General features: G+C 37.4%; 1 protein-coding gene across 1 annotated transcript; it reads right to left on the bottom strand.

Annotated features, from left to right (window-relative positions):
* Positions 1 to 7,278: 7,278 nt before the first annotated feature.
* Positions 7,279 to 10,967, bottom strand: bada (BCL2 associated agonist of cell death a). The gene is made up of 4 exons (XM_053478717.1): positions 10,419 to 10,967; positions 10,174 to 10,278; positions 8,626 to 8,858; positions 7,279 to 8,427 (listed from the first exon to the last, which is right to left on the bottom strand). Exons 1-4 carry the CDS (start codon positions 10,558 to 10,560, stop codon positions 8,323 to 8,325), a joined length of 585 nt encoding a protein of 194 aa, XP_053334692.1. The 5' UTR covers positions 10,561 to 10,967; the 3' UTR covers positions 7,279 to 8,322.
* Between the last annotated feature and the right edge of the window lie 10,229 nt (positions 10,968 to 21,196).

Raw genomic sequence — 21,196 nt, 5'->3', positions numbered from 1 at the left:
CTATCGTTTTTTTCCGCTGTACCGTTTTTTTTTGTGTTCGCACACATTTCCTGTCTTTTTTCGCACTCTTGTTTCGTACAAGTGATCATTCTTGCAAATAAAGGCAAAAAATAAGCTCCTAATAAATAATCTAGTAGGGACAAATAGTACTCCAAATTTTTCACAATTTCTGCTATTACTCTACTGCCCTGTCTTAATCCCTGGCCAAAATTTTTATATATGTATTTGTATTACTAAAAGCATTTGTAGATAACTCTGATCCTATATATGAAATACAGGTAAGTTACACAAACAGGTAAGTAATACTGTGAAGAATGTATGGTTTTAAATGAACACTTCCATCATGTTTAAAGCACCCATGTCAAATTTGTTTTCCTCTCACATACAAGTCATCAGATTGTCATAGGCAAGTGTTTCTAAAGTAATTTTTTTTGTTTTTATTTTTTTGTGTCCTTTTTTCTGTGTGCCTAATGTGTGTATGTCAGTAATAAGACAACACCCCATAAAAAATATAAAAAGAATTTGGAGTGAAAATAGAAAATTTGCACAATTTTCCATTTTTTGCCAAATATACAATATCTGCAATTTAGGTAACCACTCATAGTCATAGAAGAAATGTGGTCATTAAGAAAGAAAAAAGATCGAAGATCACTTAAACATTCGGTGAGGTTGCAGCATAAACACATAAGTAGGTATTGTATGAGTGTTTCCTTGCACAGACACTGGTGAGAATTTACATGATTGAGACTAAACACCTGTGCGGCTATTTAAAAATAAGTTAACACTAATCAGGGTTATTAGTGGGCGTGTCAGAGTGAAAAGGAAAGCGTATGAAGCAATGCAACCATCATGCCTAGTGCTCGCTGTACAAGCCTCTGGAAACAGTGTCCATGATCTGGGGTTGCTTCAGTTGGTCAGGTCAAGGTTTAGCAACGTTATGTGGCAATAAAATGAAGTCAGCTGATTACCTGAATGTACCGAATGACCAGGTTATCACATTTTTGGAGTTTCTCTTACCTTAAATTGTGAAAGTGTGTTTCTGGGAGCATGAGGAATAATTTTCACAGGAGTTGCCCAGTACTTTGTTGTTTAAGATAAGCAAAGACTGGTGAACAAAAATCTTTAAGTGTATTTTTTTTTTTTTTTGGCCAGGCATGTAAAAGAAAGTATAGAAAAACCCTGCTATCTTTACTTGATGACTCACACTTGCTGATGAACAGCACTTCAGTCTGTAAAAACAAAAGAACAAAAATCACTCCACTAGGTAAATAATGCAGTACCGCCGATTGTTCATGCTCACACCACTTGACCCTGCTTGGCAATGTTAAAATGACAGCTGCTCCAAAGAGCTTTTAACAATCTCATTTCATAACTGAATATCAGCAATGATTGTCTTGTATATCGAATCCTTTACAGTAACAACATGAATAAAAAAGAAAAATAGTACTTTTTTGTTTAAAAGTTTAGAAATTACAAAACTGTGGATACACTACAGTGTTGGCAGAAACATCATAGATAAATGGTTTGAATTATAATCCTGTAAATCAAGGTCATGTACATACTGTATACTGATCCATCATAGCATTAAATCGACCTAGGTTTTAGGATCCCCATGTGCCACCAAAACAGCTCTGGCCCCTTGAGGCCTGCTGTGGTGTCTGGCACCAGGATATTAGCAAAAGATGCTTTAAGTTGCAAGTTGAGGCCTCCATGGATCAGATTTATTTATCCAGCACATCCTATGGATGCTTGATTGGATTTAGTTCTGGGGAATTTGAAGGTTGAATCTGCAACCTTGAATTCTTTGCTGGCTCAAACTGTAATGCACTGAGTGTTCAAATTAATTTGTGTCATGGGCAGTATTAACTATTTCAGAAATTTGTGCTGCATTAGCATTTTGTGGGATTGGGCTGGACAGATTTGCCTTTTCTCTTCACAGGCATAAATGAGCTTTGGGTGCCCAAGATCCTGTCACCAGTTTACAGTTCTATAATAGAAAATTAAATTTTCCTGGGGGTCATCAAACAAAAGTTTAATTACCTTGATCTCACTAAAGAGAAATCTAACATTTAATTTCAGGAGGATAAAAAAAGCATAATTCTTTCCTTATTTCTTTATTGATTAATTTATTTTTTGCTAGTCGTCACCTCTACTGCTTAATAAGATTGGAGAAATCTTGAAAGTGATCTTTAAATACAGAATCTTTCTGGATCCTCCATGGTCTTGTTGCTCATGGACGCTCCTTTTTGGCTCAGCCTACAAATAGAGTGTAGCTCCAGGAACAGGCAAGTCTTGTCAAAAAATCTATTCTGTGTTTGTTGAATAATTTTTGTTCAGATTTGGACAATGTTACAACTTATTGTCCTATTGTAAGATGAAACTGTGACCAAGTTGCAAGTTTTTTTTTTTCCCCCAAACTTTTCATCTAAATATATTTCATTAAGTTTTATAATGTGTGTCTTAACATGGTTGCCCTTAACAGCAGAGATTTATGTATAACCAGTCTTTAAAATAACGTTTATTTTAATTTTTTTTTACTTCAAACCCACATTGAGATTTCCCAGAAAACTCTCATTTTTGTTCATGCTGACCATTCTCCCCATTTCCATTAAAAGTTCCATTAGTATCTACTGAACTCTGGGCACTTTTTTCTATTCGTGGTTAGATGAAAGAAAATGCTTTACTGTGGTTGCTTTCCCAATATTATGTTGTCATGGAGGTGGTGTCTAATTTGGAGATTTGGTGACCCTACAATGCTTACATCATCTCAGACTTCTAGTCGTGATCCCTCTTTCTAAATAGAACCGTAAGCAGTCTCGTCACTGTTTGTCAGAGGTTAAATACAGTTGCATCTTCTTCTAAGCAAGATCATTGCAGCTCTGTTCGTTTTTGACCTTAAATAACTCTGACAGTTTATATGGGTATTTTCAGGCCTGTAATTATTTTTATACTCGTTGCGAAAGTCAACATACTTTATCGTTTTTCTTTTTTTTTCTCTCTAATTCTCCCCATGTTGATGAATGACTAAGATTTTGGCCTATGCGTTCTCAAATTTAAAGTAAATCACAGAACAAAACAAAAGTCACAACTGAATTTGAACACAAATTTCCTATTTATGTTTGTTTGTAGACAAAAAAAATGAGACATGATTTTGAAAATTGTAAGACATGATTTTGTTTGAGATAAACATGCAATTTTGATTTTTAGCAGTTATTTACCATAGTTTCTCTTGGTGGCATTTTAAATAGGCTTTAAGATACATAAGCAATGCTACTTTCAAGGTGAAAATACTTTTAGAAATTGAAAAATATAATGGTGCTATAGCAGATATGTGATCTTTTAGAAGCCTGTGTTTAGTGATGTAGCTTGTAAAATATTCTTTGAAGCCAGTTATTAAAGATTTATAAAGTTTCGGGATGGAGTGAAACAAATTCTCATTAATTACCAGTTGTATTTGAGTACGAAAATGAAGAGAACAACTTTGGACACCGAAGATGCTTTGGCTGATTGTATTTGGAGTTAATGGAAAATTGTGTAAATTGTTGTTTTAAGAATAATACTTGATGAATCTGTTACCTAATATAAATTTCTTTCTGCCAGTGAACAGGTACACTATAAAAAAATAGTTTTTATAATAAATCTTTTATTCATTTCACTGGCACATACTAGCCAATCCAGAAAACAATTGTGTAAAAACACAATGATTACATTTGTTCCTTGCCCTGAAGAGCGCTCATTGATTGCTATCCATTTGATATGATCTTTTACAGTCACATTTTCTAATGGGGTGATCACAAACAGTGGTGTATTACACCTATATTAATTAAATGGTAAGGTAAAAAAAAAAGGTAAGTTGCTTGACATTAGGGATTTTCCCTACAAAATTTAAAGGGATTTATCTAAATAAAAGCCTGAAAACATTTGACTGAATTTCACAATCTGTTCTGATTTTAAGCAGTGCAATGCAAATTAACTGACATTCCACGCCAAGTTATTTGATTACTAGGTGATGAACAAAAGGCAATATAAATTGCAAAATTTTACCAAGAGCAATTTTATAAAAATAAATAAATAAAAGGTGGGTTGAGTGGATACATTTCTTTTATGTCTTCAGTAAACCAACATGTCTTTAAAATCCCTCCTGTAAATTCAGTGTTTCTATGTTTAAGTATAAACCGTAAATAAAGACTGTTCTATTACTGTACGTTCTGGATGTCTTTTGTATTTTTTTTTATTAAAGGGGGAACTTCTGTTGGCACTGTATTTTAATAGCAGTGAGCTTTTTTTTATCATTGTAGTTGAAAGCTTTGACTCCTATTGTACTTGTATGTGTGGTTCCATTTGAAAACCTATATTTCCTGATAGCCAGTTTGGCTTAAAGTGTTTCAAGTCCCCTGTGCATCAGTACTAAGGGGTCCCATTCTGAAAATTTGTGCCTCTTGGACTCCCCCCAAAAATTATAATGATGAAACAAAAATTTAGACGAATTGTACTCTTAGCTAGCAACCTACTGATCCAGTATTTATTCATGCAGACTTCTGTAAGTCACTTTAAAAAAGGATGTCGGCAAAATGCTGTGAAATGTAATTTAAAAATCTCATTAATAATATCAGTTAGGACATTAACTTTTATGTTCCTTAAGATATAATATAATGAGAAAGGACCCTGACAGGCCCGATTAAATTACATTTAAAAAGTTAGCATTGTAATTTTTGTTAGATAGAATAAAGTTTCCTCATATATGTTGAGTGTGCACGCCAAGTGTAGCCTTTAGTATATATGATTTTTTTTTTTTTTTTGTATATATGTATTTTTTTCTTTTTTGTTAACTTCTTTGGGTCACCTTATTAAATGGGTTTTTGCACCCTTAAAATAATGGTGGAAAGTTCACAAATTCACTAGTTATTTTAGGTGGCTTGGCAGTTCTGGTGTAAGTTTGTGTGTGATTATTCCTTTTTTTTTTTTTTTGCTTTTTATGCACTGGTGTCACATTTGTGGTTGTTCAATAGTCAGATAGTTATAAAGGACTACTTTAAACTTTACACTCATAGAAAATATAATAGAGTTTGTGTTTCAAGATTATCATTGATGCGCATCTCCACTCATAGAGTATATGAAAAGCACTAGGTAAATTCCATAATTTTTTTTGTCCATATAGAAATTGATTTACTTGCCTACAGAATCAGCAGTGACCTTATTAAAATACAAAAACATTCTAAATGTATATATTTATATATTATTCTAACTTCCATTAGGGGCCCTAGACTGGACAGTCAACCATTGTTTTTGGTAAATCGTGAACTCTGCCCCACACGCATGCACACAGTGAATTAAAAATGAAAACTATAATAATGTGGGCGGCACAGTGGATTAGTGTTTAGCACTGTAGCCCCCTAGTCTGGGTTCAATTCCTGCCTCGTCAGTGTGCAGTGTCAACTTCTCCCGCTGCTTGGTGGGTTTCCTCTGAGTACTAATTTCCTCCCACAGTCCAAAGACATGCAGATTGGTGTTCCCAAATTGCTTGCAAGGTTTGAATGAGCGTAAGAGTTAACCCCTTGTTTGTGCCCTAAGTCTCCAGACCTCTGAGACCCTGAAGAGGTATAGATGATGAGTGAGTGAGGATAATAATGCAATAGAACTCAGTCTTACTCAACAGAATTTCTGTGTGATTTTAGTGCTTTCTTGGCTAGTATGTGTACTTCAAGTGTGTACAAGTGTTATATTGTGTTAGTTGTTAATCACCACCCACCACAGTGCTAATAATACACCTAATAATTTAACTGAATATACTGACAGATGGTCTGTTGTTCTCTTTTTAACAGCACCTTTACACTGGGATGTAAAATGCTGCCATCTGTAAACATGATTAGTGGTGGTCCAAGTTTAAAGATAGTTGGGGTTTGATTGGAAGTCTTAAAGCAGCAAATTGGAGGAAGTGAAATCTCAAACTATTCTACAGGATTTCAATAAAATAAAAAACACCATGATACAGTATGTGATATTTTTAAGTTCTTTACAGGCTAGGATAAAATTATGTCAGCCTCTTTCTCTTGTAAATGTACATTAGGAAAAGTATCAAATTTAAATAATACTGTACATGATTAAAGTGCAAACTTGAGTTCTTAAGTAGAATAAGGAAATTTAATTACCTGATTATTTTACACTATTTTTTAGACAGGTGTTATTGTTTTATTGTTAGTTACATTAGCCAGAAATGTTGGTAGGTTACTAACCTTCAATTTAAGACAAAGGTTGAAATGGTAAAAAAAAAAAAAAAAGTCAATAGCAAAAGATATAACATTTAAACATTTAACTTGTATGGCTATTGTTTATTTCCATCTGTGGTGGTGAGTTTCCACATACAGTACTGTCTGCTCATGTTAGTTGATATTAGCCACCTGCTGGTCAAACAAAACTGAGGAAGTACAGATAATAACCCTTTAAATTTATTATCGTTATGACTGCAAAATGTCCCTAAATCTATCTATCTATCTATCTATCTATCTATCTATCATGATAGCTGAATTTGGCAGATTTATTTTAAGATGGAAAAAATATCAATCTTATGTATTGATTAATAACACATGAATAATATTACTATTTAAATGTTACTAATTGATAGGTTAGTTACAGAGCTATCACCATTCTAAGACTGAATTCAAGGCTAAAATTACCTAGAATTAAACAGGTTTTAGCCAAATCATACTCTAAATACTGTCATGGAACTAATGTGTTCATGTAAACCAAATCTTAATTGATTGTAGTTGTCATTAAACGACTGAATAGAGGATTGACCTCAAATGAACTTATTTTCAGGTACAATCCACAGTGAACGCTTAATTCTGGTACACAGATTCCCCTCTTGGAGTTGTACAAGTGCCCCAGTGCTGCAATTGATGCAGGTTATCATGTCTTTAGTACGACTTTAGCATTCATAATGAATGTAATCTAGGGCAAGTCATCAGGGAACTCCTGCTCATTTATCTGTTCAGTTACAATTATCTACACTTTCTTAAAATACAATTACAGTACAACAAAGCAAATGTAATATTATTAAACTTATTTCTAATTAAATTTTGCTAAAATTATGAGCACAAAAACCATGTTCTATTGGCAGGTAATTTTGTTTGTTTAAGGAATATATTTCTTGAAAGAAGCAAAATTCCCTGCAGTTTTCTACTGTGGGTCTATTAATCTTTTGTAATTTGTAAAGTTTAAGTTTTAAACCATGTAAAATGTGCTGATACCTGATAAAACAAAAGCTGAAATGTATGGAATTCAAAATTTTATTTCTGATCACAAATAATAAATTAAACAATAATACAAATAGAACAAAGCCTTATACAAACAGTCTCATCACAATATATGTAATGCTGTATAAATTCTTGCCAAGGGTTTGTGAAAAAGACTAATAGAAACACCATTTCAAGTAAGGCATCAACAAAATGCCTGATAGATTCAAGACCAGCTTCAGCTTGCACAGCATTTGGGGTGTCCATCTGTAAGGATTTGCTTAACCACAGGTTTGGCAGGGACTTTCTGTTCTTTTGCATACAGGGCAAATGAACCCAAGCTGCTAAAGTCCAGTGCGTCGTGTATATAAAGGCCAAAGACATCCAGCAGTCTTTCGATTCGGAAATATGTACAAGAAATGGTGTGAAATTCAAAAGCATTTCATGAACACATTATGCACTCAGGTCTCCAAGTTGATGTTTTATTAAAATGGAAACGGTAACAAAAACAAAATAATACAAAAGTAAAAACCAACCCTGAGACGAACCTGACTGAATAAGACCATTACCCGCATCATTATTAACCACCATTACACACGATTTTCACAGGCTGCTTCAGAGACTTTTAAAGTCTTTAAAATATATTTACATTTCACCAACAATTTTCTTGAAATCCTTCAGTAAGACAAACGCTTAAAACATAACATATATATATTATATCCATTTATAAAAGACATCATATAACAATATTTCACATTTCTTATCAAATATTCTTTTATAGAATACAATTAATAAACAATTTGTAAATATTTAGGGGTTGAATTTATCAGTATGTGTGAGATTGTCCATAAAGATCACAGATTGTCAGGTAAGATTGTCAAATCTTCTTCTAAAAACAACTTGTCAGGTATTGCAATGGTCAAATGTTTTAGCACCTTGCACCTTAATTTTCAGTGACATAAAAAAAAAAAATCTGAATTGGAGTTTGATCGAGCACTTGATGAAAAGGCCATACTGGTGACAAACAATGACCAGCCTTCGTTTTTGACGATTGTAGCTTCACTTCTCTGTGTTTCAACTGTGTGGCATCTTATTCTCTTCCCTCCTCCTCTCGAGATCCCCAAATGAAGGAGAACCACCCACGGCTGGATTGCTTCTGCGACGCTTTCCCAGGACTGCTTGCTCTCCTTATGTCCTGACAAAACCAAGACATGAAAAATTAATGAACACAGAGGGACAAAAAAACAAACAAAAAAACACAGCCTTGCTAAAGTCCGGCGGTTGTACAAGTATGATATATGGTTTCATTTGGTTTCATATGGTTTCATTTCTTCCCAGTGCCCATGCAGGTCATGCATCATTAATATCGATGATAAGTACTGAAAGTCCTCACCCCTCTGTCCAGCCAGGTGTCAAATTCATCACTCATCCTTCTCAGCTGTCGTCCGTACTTCTTCGCTTTCCACAGTGCAGCAGGAGCAGATTGGGATCGACCTCGGAACGGGGCTCCGTCCGAACTTCCTCCGCTCTCCTCAGCTGAAATTCCATCCTGGAGCTCGGCATCTTCCCAGCGGCTTACCGTGTGCACCTGGGACTCAGAGTAGAGTCGCACTCGACCTCCGACTCCTGAAACCACACAAGAGTGACAGAGAGATTAGGATTAAAAGCATAAAGCATAGGTTTTAACATTTAATTCTACTATTAACAACTAAAACTTTGAAATATTGCAATTTAAAAATCTATATATTTATTTATCTTCTACTACAGTAATTTTGGCGGAGATTAATCCCTAATTAAGTCGTATCCAATTCCCATCCATCATTAGTGCGTTCTCCCACCAAGGCTACTACTACCAGTCAGGGATGGCCGAAGACTCTCACGTTTTCCTTTGAACCATGTGACGTCTGCCAGCCACATCTTTTCAAACTGCTCTCTCATAGAGACGCCACTGATTGATGTGACCTTTAATCCCTCCCCTCTGAGAGAGCAATCAGCTCTCTTCAGGCCCCCGGCTCTGAGAGGTTACAGCATAACCGGGGAATTGAACTAGCGATCTTCGGGTGATAGGGCGAGCACTTACAGTAATTTGAAAATGAAAGCTAACAGATTTTTTTCAAAACTTATTAATAATGAAAAAATGATACTAAGATACCACTGCTTTGTTGTGGGGAATTGGAAAACATGAAATGAGCCAGTCTCATGTTACTCACACTAAAGACTCCTCCATAGTCCTTTTTCAATTGTTTTTTTTTTTAATCTTATTAATAAGACAAAAAAAAGCAAACTGAGATATCGCTCCTCTGATAAATTGAATGTGAAAAACATAAAACGAGACTCCTTCATAATCCTAACCTTACGGAAAACATAACTATATATGTTAGGTACAATTTTTGCAGTTTTATTTCAAATTCAAAATTTTATATTTCTCTTTATCCTATTTTTTCCTATTGCAGAATCTTTCTATTCCATCATATCTTTCATTTTTGGGTCACAAACAGTTGTATAAGCATTTCACTGCATGTCATACTGGGTATGGCGGCACGGTTGCTTGCACCTCTAGGGTCTGGGTTCGATTCCCGCCTTTCCCAAGTTTTCAAGTTCTCCCTGTGCTTGGTAGGTTTCCTCCCACAGTCCCAAGACATCAGTGTTCCCAAATTGCCTGTAGTGTGTGAATGTTGACCTGAGGTCCTACACACGGTTGTAAAACGGTCCTTGGTTTCCACGGTCCCTAACCTCCCTAGAGGTTCCTAGGTATATTGTATATGAGAATAAATACAACCGGTAATCACCACTGGTCTCCACGGTCGGTCTCTACTTGGACTACAGATGTTCCTAGATGGATGGATGGATGGATGGATGGATAGACAGAACGCTTTAACATCTACACTTCATAGAGTCTTTAGGACTTTCAGTGTGTAATGCACACTTCACGACGTCTTACTTGGAGGGTTAATATTCTTGATTGTCTCTGACCATCTTGATTCATTGTCATCCAGAGGACTGACGTCTTCTCCTCCACTGTGCGGTGTCTCATCCATTGTGGAAGCTGGTGACAGTGAATTGTTCCATGTTAGTCATGTCAAATATTTAAGAGACAGTGAAGACATGAAGATGTCCACCATCTGTCCAGCACGCATGAGGACTGAACTTAGTCGAAAGCTTAAAATGATGTAGGAAAAGACTTACCTGGAGGTCTTGATGAATTCCAGAAGAACTGATTCAGAGATCCTCCTTCAGATCCTATTCTGGTGTTTAGTAATTTAGTATATCCCTCCGTGTCGAAATTATAATGAGCTTTCCTTAATCTCAGTAGGTATTGATTGCTCATGGCACACGACACACCCAAATAACAAAAGCTACCATGCCTGTGTCTAATCAGCAAGTTTTAAAGCCATCGACGCGATTCTCAGGATTTCTAATAACGACATCACTGGAACAATATAAAGAGAAAAACACAGCGGCTCCCGCGTCATCTAGTCCGAGTGATTGTCTTCGCCGATTGTCTGAACTCCACCGCGGTCTAATTTCTCATCCAGCGTGTACGATGATCTCATATCACCTCGGGTTTATTGTTGTTGTCTGTGTACAGTAGGGTACAGTGGTACCTTTCAGCCAATCAGCTGCGACGAGCCTTTCCGCCTCAGCCAATCAGAGCTCGCTGCTAGGCTGCTTTTTTGTATTCTGTATGACGTCGCTGTTGCGATAGGGCTTCACCCGTTACCCAGAACGCTGTTTACTTCCTGAGCTTATGAAACACACGACGGCAAGAATAAAAAGAAAGAATATATAAATACATAAAATAATGGAAGTAAAAGAATGACACTCGTCATGTTTGTATTGTTTAATAAAATTATTCGAAATTAATTTGAAAAAAAAAGGCGTATTTTTTCACTATTCAAATTCCCTCAAATTTTACTTTCTTTCATGTCTTTCATTTACTTAAAATTTAACTTGTTTTTACCCCCCCTAAACATTATTTTACACACCATGAACGAAATGACAATTTTTTAAGTACAAACCTGTAACACGCCTGTGGTGGAACTTATACAGGAGTAAAAAAAAATCTCTCGTTCCGTCTCTAGATGGCGCCAAAGGACATTGTTGAATTTTAATTCTTCTACAACTCACACATTCATTCATCATCTATACCGCTTTATCCAGTATACAGAGTCGGCCCTGAGGCAGGAGTCAACCAGGGAACCTGGAGGTGCCAAACCACCATGCCAACAAAGCGAAGACAATGGCACACATTTCCCCAACTCTGCTCATTTATGTAAAACTTAAATTCCCAAAGTATGTGAACACCTGAGTAAACGATTTCCAAAGGCGAAAGGACCAATGGGGTGTATAATGTCTTTAAAGTCTTTCCTGGGAATGAGAACCTCAAACGTGTTCTACAGTGTGTTTGAACAGTGACTACAGTGGTTTGAACAGAGCCCTGACCTCAATCCCACTGAACTCTTTTGACCCTGCACCAGGCCTTCTCAGGCAACATCACTGAGTATTTCAGCAGAAGTTCCCACAGCTGCACTCCCAAAAAATTAATGGGAAACTTCCCTAAAGAAGTTGCAAAGAGACGACCCAAACTTTGCGCCATATAGTCTATTTATTCCTTGGTGCAGCAGGACAGTCATGTATATGCTCATATACACATTCATTTATCATTCATCTTCTACACTGCTTATCATGTACAGTGTCACAAAGGGAAGCTTATCCCAAGAGACTTTAGGCACACACTTTTTAAAATTTGTAAGCGCCAATTAGCCTTAGACGGTGGGAAAAAACTGGAGTACCCAGAGGAAACCCACCAAACACAGGGAGAAAATGAAACACGCTCACAGACCCCAGGCGAGGCCACAGTGCTAACCACTCCGTCTATACATACATATACATACATCTATATGCATTTTTCAATTTGGTATTTTTGGTTGGTCCACGGTTACTCCTTACCCTGGGGATATATATGTTGTTTCTGTAGCAGTTACTTAAGGAGACGGGTTGCCAGCTTGACACCCAGTTGTCATTCACACTACAGGCAGTTTCGAAATGCCAATTAGCCTAACCTGCTTGTCTTTGGACTGTGGGAGGAAACTGAAGGATATGAAGGAAACCCCCCAAGCAAGGGGAGAACATGCAAACTCTACACACACAGACTGAAGGCGGGACTCAAACCCTAACACTGTAGGTGCGAGGCCATAGTGCTAACCACTATGCCACTGTGCCGTCTCATATACACATACTGTATATGCCCGTATATACTATATTGGCTTCTAAGTTGTCTAGTTAATAAAACTCAGGGGATTTGATGAAAACCGTGTGGAACAGGATGATCCCTGGTTTGATCCTGAACTCTGGTAACGTTTTTTTTTTTTTTTGTCCATTTGACATGGCCTTGCTCCAGGTTCTATGCTTTTCCTGCACAGTCTATAAATCATGCAAGAAGGTGAACTGACTATTCCAACTTGCCTCTAGGTGTGAATGTGTGCATGCATGGCGCCTTGCAATGGATTGTTTTTCCATCTGCGGTACTGTATTATTCCAACCTTAAACACGATATTTGTCGGAAAGACTCCAGATTCACTGCAACCTTGACCATGATAAAATAGTTACTAAAGATAAATGAATAGATGATTTGCTTAAAACCCTACACTTATCATTTCATCGATTCTTGTTTTATTTTTTCATCAAACCTTTGATTAAATACCAGCTGCATGCCAAGTCATAGGGTTCTAATGATGCACTCGTTCTAATACGCTATTGATTCTTAAATAATTAGTCAGTCAGATGGACTTGCATGGTGAAAGCATCATTAAAAATAGAAGCTGATAAGGAAATGTTTATAATTGCTGTCATGGAAGTGATAACAGGAACTAACTTCACAGACGTATATATGAATATTAAGAGTATGATGTGACGTTTATTAAACAGAAAATGGTTGCAAGGGTTGGTTAGTGGTGTAAGAGAAACTTAAACCTTCCTAATGTGCAGTTATTGGACAATAATCATCTTTATGGTGATAACAATAACTCTGCTTCGTGCTGGGTCACATTACACCACCTGGCATTGATTATTTATTTTTAAACAGCAGCTTTGTTGTGTTTTATTTCTTATAATGTATAATATTTTGATTGTAATTTTGCATGAATACTTCTCATGGAGACTCTCCTCTTCTTCAACGTTACATCCTAGGACTTGCTATAAAAGCAGTTTTGGTTTATTTTTCCAGGCATGAATTGCAACTAGGACAAATGCACCTTTCAGTCCTGCATGATCAGGGTGTGTGTGTGGTTGTGTGTGTGGAAAAAGTCCGCTCTCGCCTCACACACACTACAGAACATCGTTTTAAGGTACAGTTTCTTTTAGCAGTTAATATTGCAGTTTTTGGCGGCACCGATGGCTTAGTGGTTAGCACTGTCGTCTTGCACCTTCAGGGTCTGGGTTCGATTCCCGGCCAGGTTCGATTCCCATTTCTGTGTGCTTGGAGTATGCATATTCTCCTTGTGCTTGGTGGGTTTCCTCCGGGTGCTGAGCTGTGTGCGTGTGTGTCCTGCAATAGAACCCTGTCCAGGGTGTAACCCGTTTTGTGCCCTAAGTCTTCTGGGATAGGCTTTAGACCCCCACACCCTGTATAAAGAATAAAGCAGTATAGACAATGAGATGAGAAGAATTGCAACTAGGACAAATGGCACCTATCAGCCCTCACCTCACACACATACTGCAGAACATCGTTTTAAGGTACTGTTTCTTTTAGCAGTTAATATTACTGTTTTTGGCGGCACGGTGGCTTAGTGATCATCACTGTCGTCTCACACCTCCAGGGTCCGAGTTGGATTCCCAGCCCTTCAGTAACTGCCACAGAAACGACAGATTTATCTCCAGGGTGAGGGGAAAATCACTGTTTTTGATTAATTACTTTCAGTTTTTTCACAAGTCTGGTGAATGTTTTAAAGGCATGGTATTATGTCAGTTATGTGTGAATGTGCATATTAGTTTTACATTTTGAAATACCAGTGTTGTCATTAACGTCATTTCTGCATTTAGTCTGTAACAAGCGACACATTTCCATGATGAATAGGATGTGTCATGTTTCCTTCTCACACATGCAGATTTATTGATGAGACGGCAAGGAGTGCTTCAGCAGAGGGATCGAAACAAACTCGATATTAACAATCACGTACACGGTTCTTGACATAGTGAGCATGTACCATCTACATGCAGCAAGGATGGGAAATAAAGCGTAACCTTTTAAGTTTGGCTTTAAAAAAATAGGTCGATAATTCTTTGTAAAATAAAGATTGACCCTTATTATTGAATGTATAAAATGGTAATGGTAATTTGTTGGCGTGTATATCAGACATATGCAGGCAGGTTTTCTCTGATGGCTTGTGACTGCAGTCCCTCAGTAGTTTAGAACTAAAATTCCATCAAACAGTTTGTCTTGTACCCGAGTACAGCGTCTCCAACCTTTCTATTTGTACTGAACTCTCAGCCTCATAGCACACGGTATGACTGCAAATCAATCCCTGCTGTATCTACCTGATATAACCCATATAAGGATGGGTTCCCTGCCGAATCAGGTTCCTCTCAAGGTTTCTGCCTATTGCCATCACCAGGAGTTTTTATATTATTTTTATTTTTTATTCTTGGGAATTTGTCAAGATCTAGGTCTTAACCAACACTGGAGTGGCTGAGGAGCAGGTCTCTAGCTTCTGATAAATACAAACATGGGTCAGCAGGAAAACCCACGGTCTGTAACCTGTGTATATGCGTTCTAGTTATTTTAAAAGCAAAATGTCAGACGATCACATAAGATTATTCGCAATCCAAACAAGTAAGTGAAATCCTGTTAACATTAAGCTATTGATGTAAAAAAAAGAAAAAAAAAGACCCACCTGAAGAGTATAAACAGCAAGGACTTGGGTTGGCTATTTATTTGTTTGGATATGAAAACTAGCTTGGATGATTTTTCCAAGCCCAAAGCACATCACATTCAATACACTCGGATAAATTTCTGTATTTCTGGCCCTCATAAGATCCTAGTTACATAACCGCCTTGGCTGATTATATTTGGTGTAACTGAAAAATTCTGTGAACTTATTTTTCATGGGAAAAGAAAAAAAAAAAACACTGCCAGCTAAATAAATGATAGAATAAGTGTACAAATATAGGCACTTCCTCCACAATATACGTATAAGATAACACTGTATTATTTCAAGAACCCCCTGTGTAGTGTTACTAGACATCTGAACACAGTTTAATGAAATCTACAAATCTTCTGCTGTGGCACTTAAATTCTCCATGGTTCACTGCAGTTCTTGAGCCAGTAGAACATGCACTTGTGTCCTTTTCAGGATGTAAAAAAATATTTTCATTTTTTCTTTTGTGTTGTATTTCTGTACTTTTGTACACTCTCAGCTTCACCTACTTGTTCTGGGTCTGCCACCTTCTTGTTACGGTTTCATGATGATTGTTGTATTTATACGGGTAATATTCGTATTATACTTTATTAACGTTTTTGTTCTTTAAAAACTATGTTACCAGGATGCATGCTTGCATTCACACTTGCAATGTTAAAGGTTATGTTGATAACTCTGTATTAAACATACCTAAGATTGTAAGTGTAACAATGAGTATTCCCTGCCAACAGATTTCCCCACCCATAAAAAAGCTTTCAACTAGGGAGCATTAAAGCTAACATGTGCTTCCTCTGAGATACGTAAAGCGAGCCACCTGCATCTTCTGAAAATGCTGCTCATGCCGCTTCAGAGCTCAGTGTAACACACTCAGAGGAGCATGCTTTCTGCCCTATTTTGCATACATGTGCTGCCCACGATTAATTAGTGTTGCCAGATAATACACCATGTCTCCCACAAGTACGGTCAAATTTGCTTCTTTGGCTACCAGTCATGCATGACTGTGTCCCTGTTGGACTTCGAAATCATAATTTCCTGATAACATGGGGAATGTTCCTATGTTGCTCCACTTAGGAACCCTTTAAGGCATTAAAATGGCTAACACTGTAGGACTAATTATTAAACAGCTAGGTAAGTGCTAAAGTATTAAGAGTATTACAATGGATATTCACGCTAAACTGGGATAGCTTGTTATAAAAATTTCTCCTGAATAAAGGCATAAATCTCATTGACCTTTACAGAAGACTTTAAACAAAGAACGGAGATGAGACTCCATCTGAATGGTACAAAATTTTAAAGAGGCCGGTCAAGGGGGCTGCAGTTGTTCCTGTAAACATTTAGTGAGTAGAACACCTGATCCTTACAAATCGATTAATAACTTATGGAAAATATGCTGTACATGCACTCATTCACAGAAATTCATTTGAAATGTTATTGTCACTATCCCCCGTACAGTCCTGACACCCCTGCAAGGAATTTCAACATGTTTAAGCCACTGAGAAAGGGAGTTCCTGGGAGGCCAGAATTGCAGATGTGAAGCAGGTAGTCCTGTCATGGCTCTGGCGTACTGAGAAAACTTTCTACCTTGATGGTACTGGGTTATGTGAATTAGTGTAGCAGGGGATTATAAAGAGAAAGTAATAAAGGAAGTTTTAACTCTCATAACTGTGTTCTGTTATTCTGCACAAACAAAAGTCCCGGTTTGATTTGAGCACCCCCTAGTCTGTCTATATAGTCTAACTATACTATTTGTATGCGTTTTAGTTTAGTGTTATGGAAAAATGCATCCTTTTTCGTACAAATGCATATTTTATTGAACCATACGGAATCGAATAAATAGATTTTCTTGGAAAGCAACATCCATGAAAATCACTACGAAGAAAGTTCAGATAGCAATAAAACAGACGTCTGAAGAAAAACAACCCAGCGTGCATCCAGAGTGTTTGGCAAAATACATGCTGATGAACCTCAAATCATTGAGGTTACAGGGTTTCTCTGTATGCCGTAGAAATAAATAAAATGCTAAGCATGTCCTTAAGCTTTACTCTTTACCTTGTTAATGCCTGCATTGTAAAAATGTTCATGTGCAAGACAATTTTATAATGTCATCATCGGCCTTAAGGCTTGTTTGGCTTCCGCAGTCAGAGGACAGAATATTTGTTAAAACTAAAGGAAAATGGGATACAGTGTCATGCGTGGTATGGCATCCCTGGGGAAATGAGGATTAAGGGCATTTCTAGAGGGTGGCACCTTGGTGTTGCTATTATTTAAACTCTCCGACTTCTGATCAACAGTCCAGAACCTAAACAACTGATGCATGACTGTCTGGTTGAACATAAAAGATGGGGGTAGAATAAAGCAAAAAAAAAAAAAAAAAAAGGCTGATAGCTAATAATATACTATATATTTTAAATAAACCTAACATACATTGGTTACTATACTTAAATATAATTTTTTGTATATTTATACTTATTAGAATTTATTAATTATTTGGTTATTTGCAGAGGTATTCATTTATTAGCTCTTCAATAAAGAAAATAAACCTTTCATCTTTACTTTTGTATTTCAGTACCATCAAATTTAAAAATCTTAAAGTTGTGGAACTTAACAACAAGATATAAAGGGACTTAGTTTACAGTATTTCATTTTACTTTAGCATCCAATAAAGTTCAATTATGTGAAAACAACATATGAAACAATGCCATCAGCAGTGACGTTAACATGCTATACAGCGCACTTAGCACTATAGGGTTCTATGTACATTTGTATATGGTCAAGCCACCAGACTTTAGTGTTGAGCGTAAGGATGAGTACTCAAGCCTTACCTCGGTAGAATGTTTTTAAATCCTGGGAGAAAAAAGACATCTGCTTTACCTTCCAAGCAAGAATGAACTCCATGTAATTGGGGAAGACATGCTGATCTAGACAGAAAGGTGGCTTAGTGTTTAGTGTTGTGGGTCCAATTCTCTTCTTCACTCAGTGTGCATGGGTTACTCCAGGTACTCAGGTTTTCACCACTTTCTTTTTGTCTGCCGATTGGTATCTTCCCTTTAGAGCAATGGCTGTTGGCATGATGTCATACATCATTGCAGGTAATCAATAAAGAGGTGATGATGGCATTCTCACCAATTCATTAACACGAATAGGCGATATTTAACTAACTGTGTTTTTTCATAATGTCATGATAGACTAGCATCGTTTCCAGCCGTTAACACAAATTGGTTATGTGAGACATTATTACTGATTAATTATTCAGCAAATTACATAGTATTAGTCAGGCATATGACTATACAACTTACAGGGATAGAATTAAATAAAATGAATATATATATATATATTTGCAGTTATAAAAATAACTTTTGCATGAAATCATGAAATTTAATTAATTTCATCAGTTATACACGTTGACTTTTTATTTTTATTTTTTTTTACACATTTTAAATGTGGAGTACACTTAGAACTTGTAAAGCAGTTCTTGTTTTCTTTCTGTTTTTACTGAATATATCTAAAAAATTTATTTTAACATATAATCTGTGCTTCTACTTAGGTAGGAATACTCAGTACTTTCTCCACCCCTGAATAAGACTGTGTTTTAATGGACTGGCCACAAACACACACACAGGGTCATAAATTTGGGTTGACACAAGGGACAAACTGAGGGCACAATGGTGCAGTAGTGGCATTGCTGCCTCATAGATCCTGGATCCTCGGTTTCATCTTGTGCTTATTTTAAATTACTAAATTACTCTTAAATGTGTGTGTGTGTGTGTGTGTGTGTGTGTGTTTGTGCATGGTGCGCAGCAATGGCCTGGTATCTTATCCAGCATATTCCTGTCTCACTCCTGTCTCATGCCCTGTGATAGGCTCTGTAACAACCATGACGCTCACCAGGATAATGTGGATAATAAGAATAATGAAAATTTAATAATAAATAATTGACTGTATAACCATGTATATCATTACAAAACAAATGATTAGACGTTTTAAAGAGGCAAAGCACAGAATATGCGTAGGCACACTATTGGGATTGCTTGTTTTCCTCAGTTTATTCTTACACTTCCACAAGGGACTCAGTGGCAGCCCTCAGAACTATGTACGCTTTTTTAGGAAATTTGGCAAAGTGATAGTCGACAGCCTTACTTACCTTAACAGCAATTTTGGTGTATCCCACTCAAACCCGATAGTGCCACCAACAGGGGAAACCGTAAAATACATTTACAATAATAACCCCACAGCAGAATGTTCTAAAACATGACTAAACATTCCGATAGATTTGCATGTTCTCTCTGTGCTTTGTGGTTTTTTTCCAGGTACTCCGGTTTCCTCCAGTGCAAAGACATGCAGATGGTGTTAAATGGCGTCCCCAAAAATATGCCTGTAGTGTGTGAATGAGTGTGTGAGAGTCTAAATGTGTGTGCACTGCGATGGATTAACACCCTGTCCAGGGTGTACCCCACCTAAATGTTAATGTAAGGTATTGGAATGTCCCAGGTTTGAGCCCCACCAACATCGAATTGCCCCTGTTTGGCCCTTGAGCAAGGCCCTTAACTGCTCAGATGTATAATGAGATTAAAATGTAAGTCGCTCTGTATAAGGACATCAGCCAAATGCCTAAATGTAAACGTAAGGTATTGGAAGGTCCCAGGATCAAACCTCAACATTATCAGGTGGCTTCTGTTGGGCCCTTGAGCAAGGCCCTTAACCCTTAACTGCTCAGATGTAAATTTTGATAAAAATGTAAGTCACTCTGTATAAGGACGTCTGCCAAATGTCTAAATGTAAACGTAAGGTATGGGATGGTCCCAGGATCAAACCCCAACACCACCAAGTTGCTTCTGTTGGGTCCTTTAGCAAGGCCCTTAACCCTTTATTGCTCAGATGTATATTGAGATATAAAGGTAAGTCACTCTATATAAGGGCATCTACCAAATGCCTAAATGTAAACGTAAGGCATTGGATGCGTTGGAAGATCCCAGGCTCAAACCCCACCAACATCAAGTTGCTTCTGTTGGGCACTTGAGCAAGGCCCTTAACCCTTTAATGCTCAGATGTATATTGAGATATAAAGGTAAGTCACTCTATATAAGGGCATCTACCAAATGCCTAAATGTAAACGTAAGGCATTGGATGCGTTGGAAGATCCCAGGCTCAAACCCCACCAACATCAAGTTGCTTCTGTTGGGTCCTTGAGCAAGGCCCTTAACCCTTTAATGCTCAGATGTAAAATTTATTAAAAATGTAAGTCGCCCTGGATAAGGAAGTTTGCTGAATGCCTAAATGTAAACGTAAGGTATTGGAAGGTCCCAGGATCAAACCCCAACACCATCAAGTTGCTTCTGTTGGGCCCTTGAGCAAGGCCCTTAACCCTTTACTGCTCAGATGTAAAATTTGATAAAAATGTAAGTCGCTCTGGATAAGGACGTTTGCTGAATGCCTAAATGTAAACGTAAGGTACTGAATGGTCCCAGGTTCGAATCCCACCAACATCAAGTTGCTTCTGTTGGGCCCTTGAGCAAGGCCCTTAACCCTTTAATGCTCAGATGTATATTGAAATAAAAATGTAAGTTGCTCTGGATAAGGAATAAGGTTCCTGGATAAGGTTTAATTAAAACCTTAATGTCCGATAATGTCGTTAATGTAATGTAATGATGCTGATGTGCTGTGGTTGTTAGTGAGGGTCACGGGCGCGATGCCGGATTGTGTCCCCTCCCTTCCCCTGTCTCTGCAGTCTCGTTGCTGACTAACGGCGTTCCTGTGCTTCTCCGCTCTCTTCCCTTTCCACACTACAGCGAGCAGTGAGGGGGAGAAAAGAAGAAAAAAAAACCCAGAGCTGCCATTTTAAATCCCTGGCTTTCCAGTTATCTTTCCAGAGTCCGTCATGTTAATGGAAAGTGCGCGCATCGGCGGGTGATGCTCACCGGAGCGCACCTTCAGCATTCAGAGCGCGTCCTCCGACCGACTGCCTGGCGCGTCACACACACACACACACACACACACACCTCTCCCTCTCTCTCTCTCTCTCTCTCAGAGAAACAGGGTTTAGACGGACAG

The sequence above is a fragment of the Clarias gariepinus genome, chromosome 19 (genome assembly GCF_024256425.1).
Source record: "Clarias gariepinus isolate MV-2021 ecotype Netherlands chromosome 19, CGAR_prim_01v2, whole genome shotgun sequence".
Lineage (NCBI taxonomy): Eukaryota > Metazoa > Chordata > Actinopteri > Siluriformes > Clariidae > Clarias > Clarias gariepinus.
The sequence above is the reverse complement of the archived record's forward strand: the minus strand, read 5'-3'. Positions and strand labels throughout refer to the sequence as shown.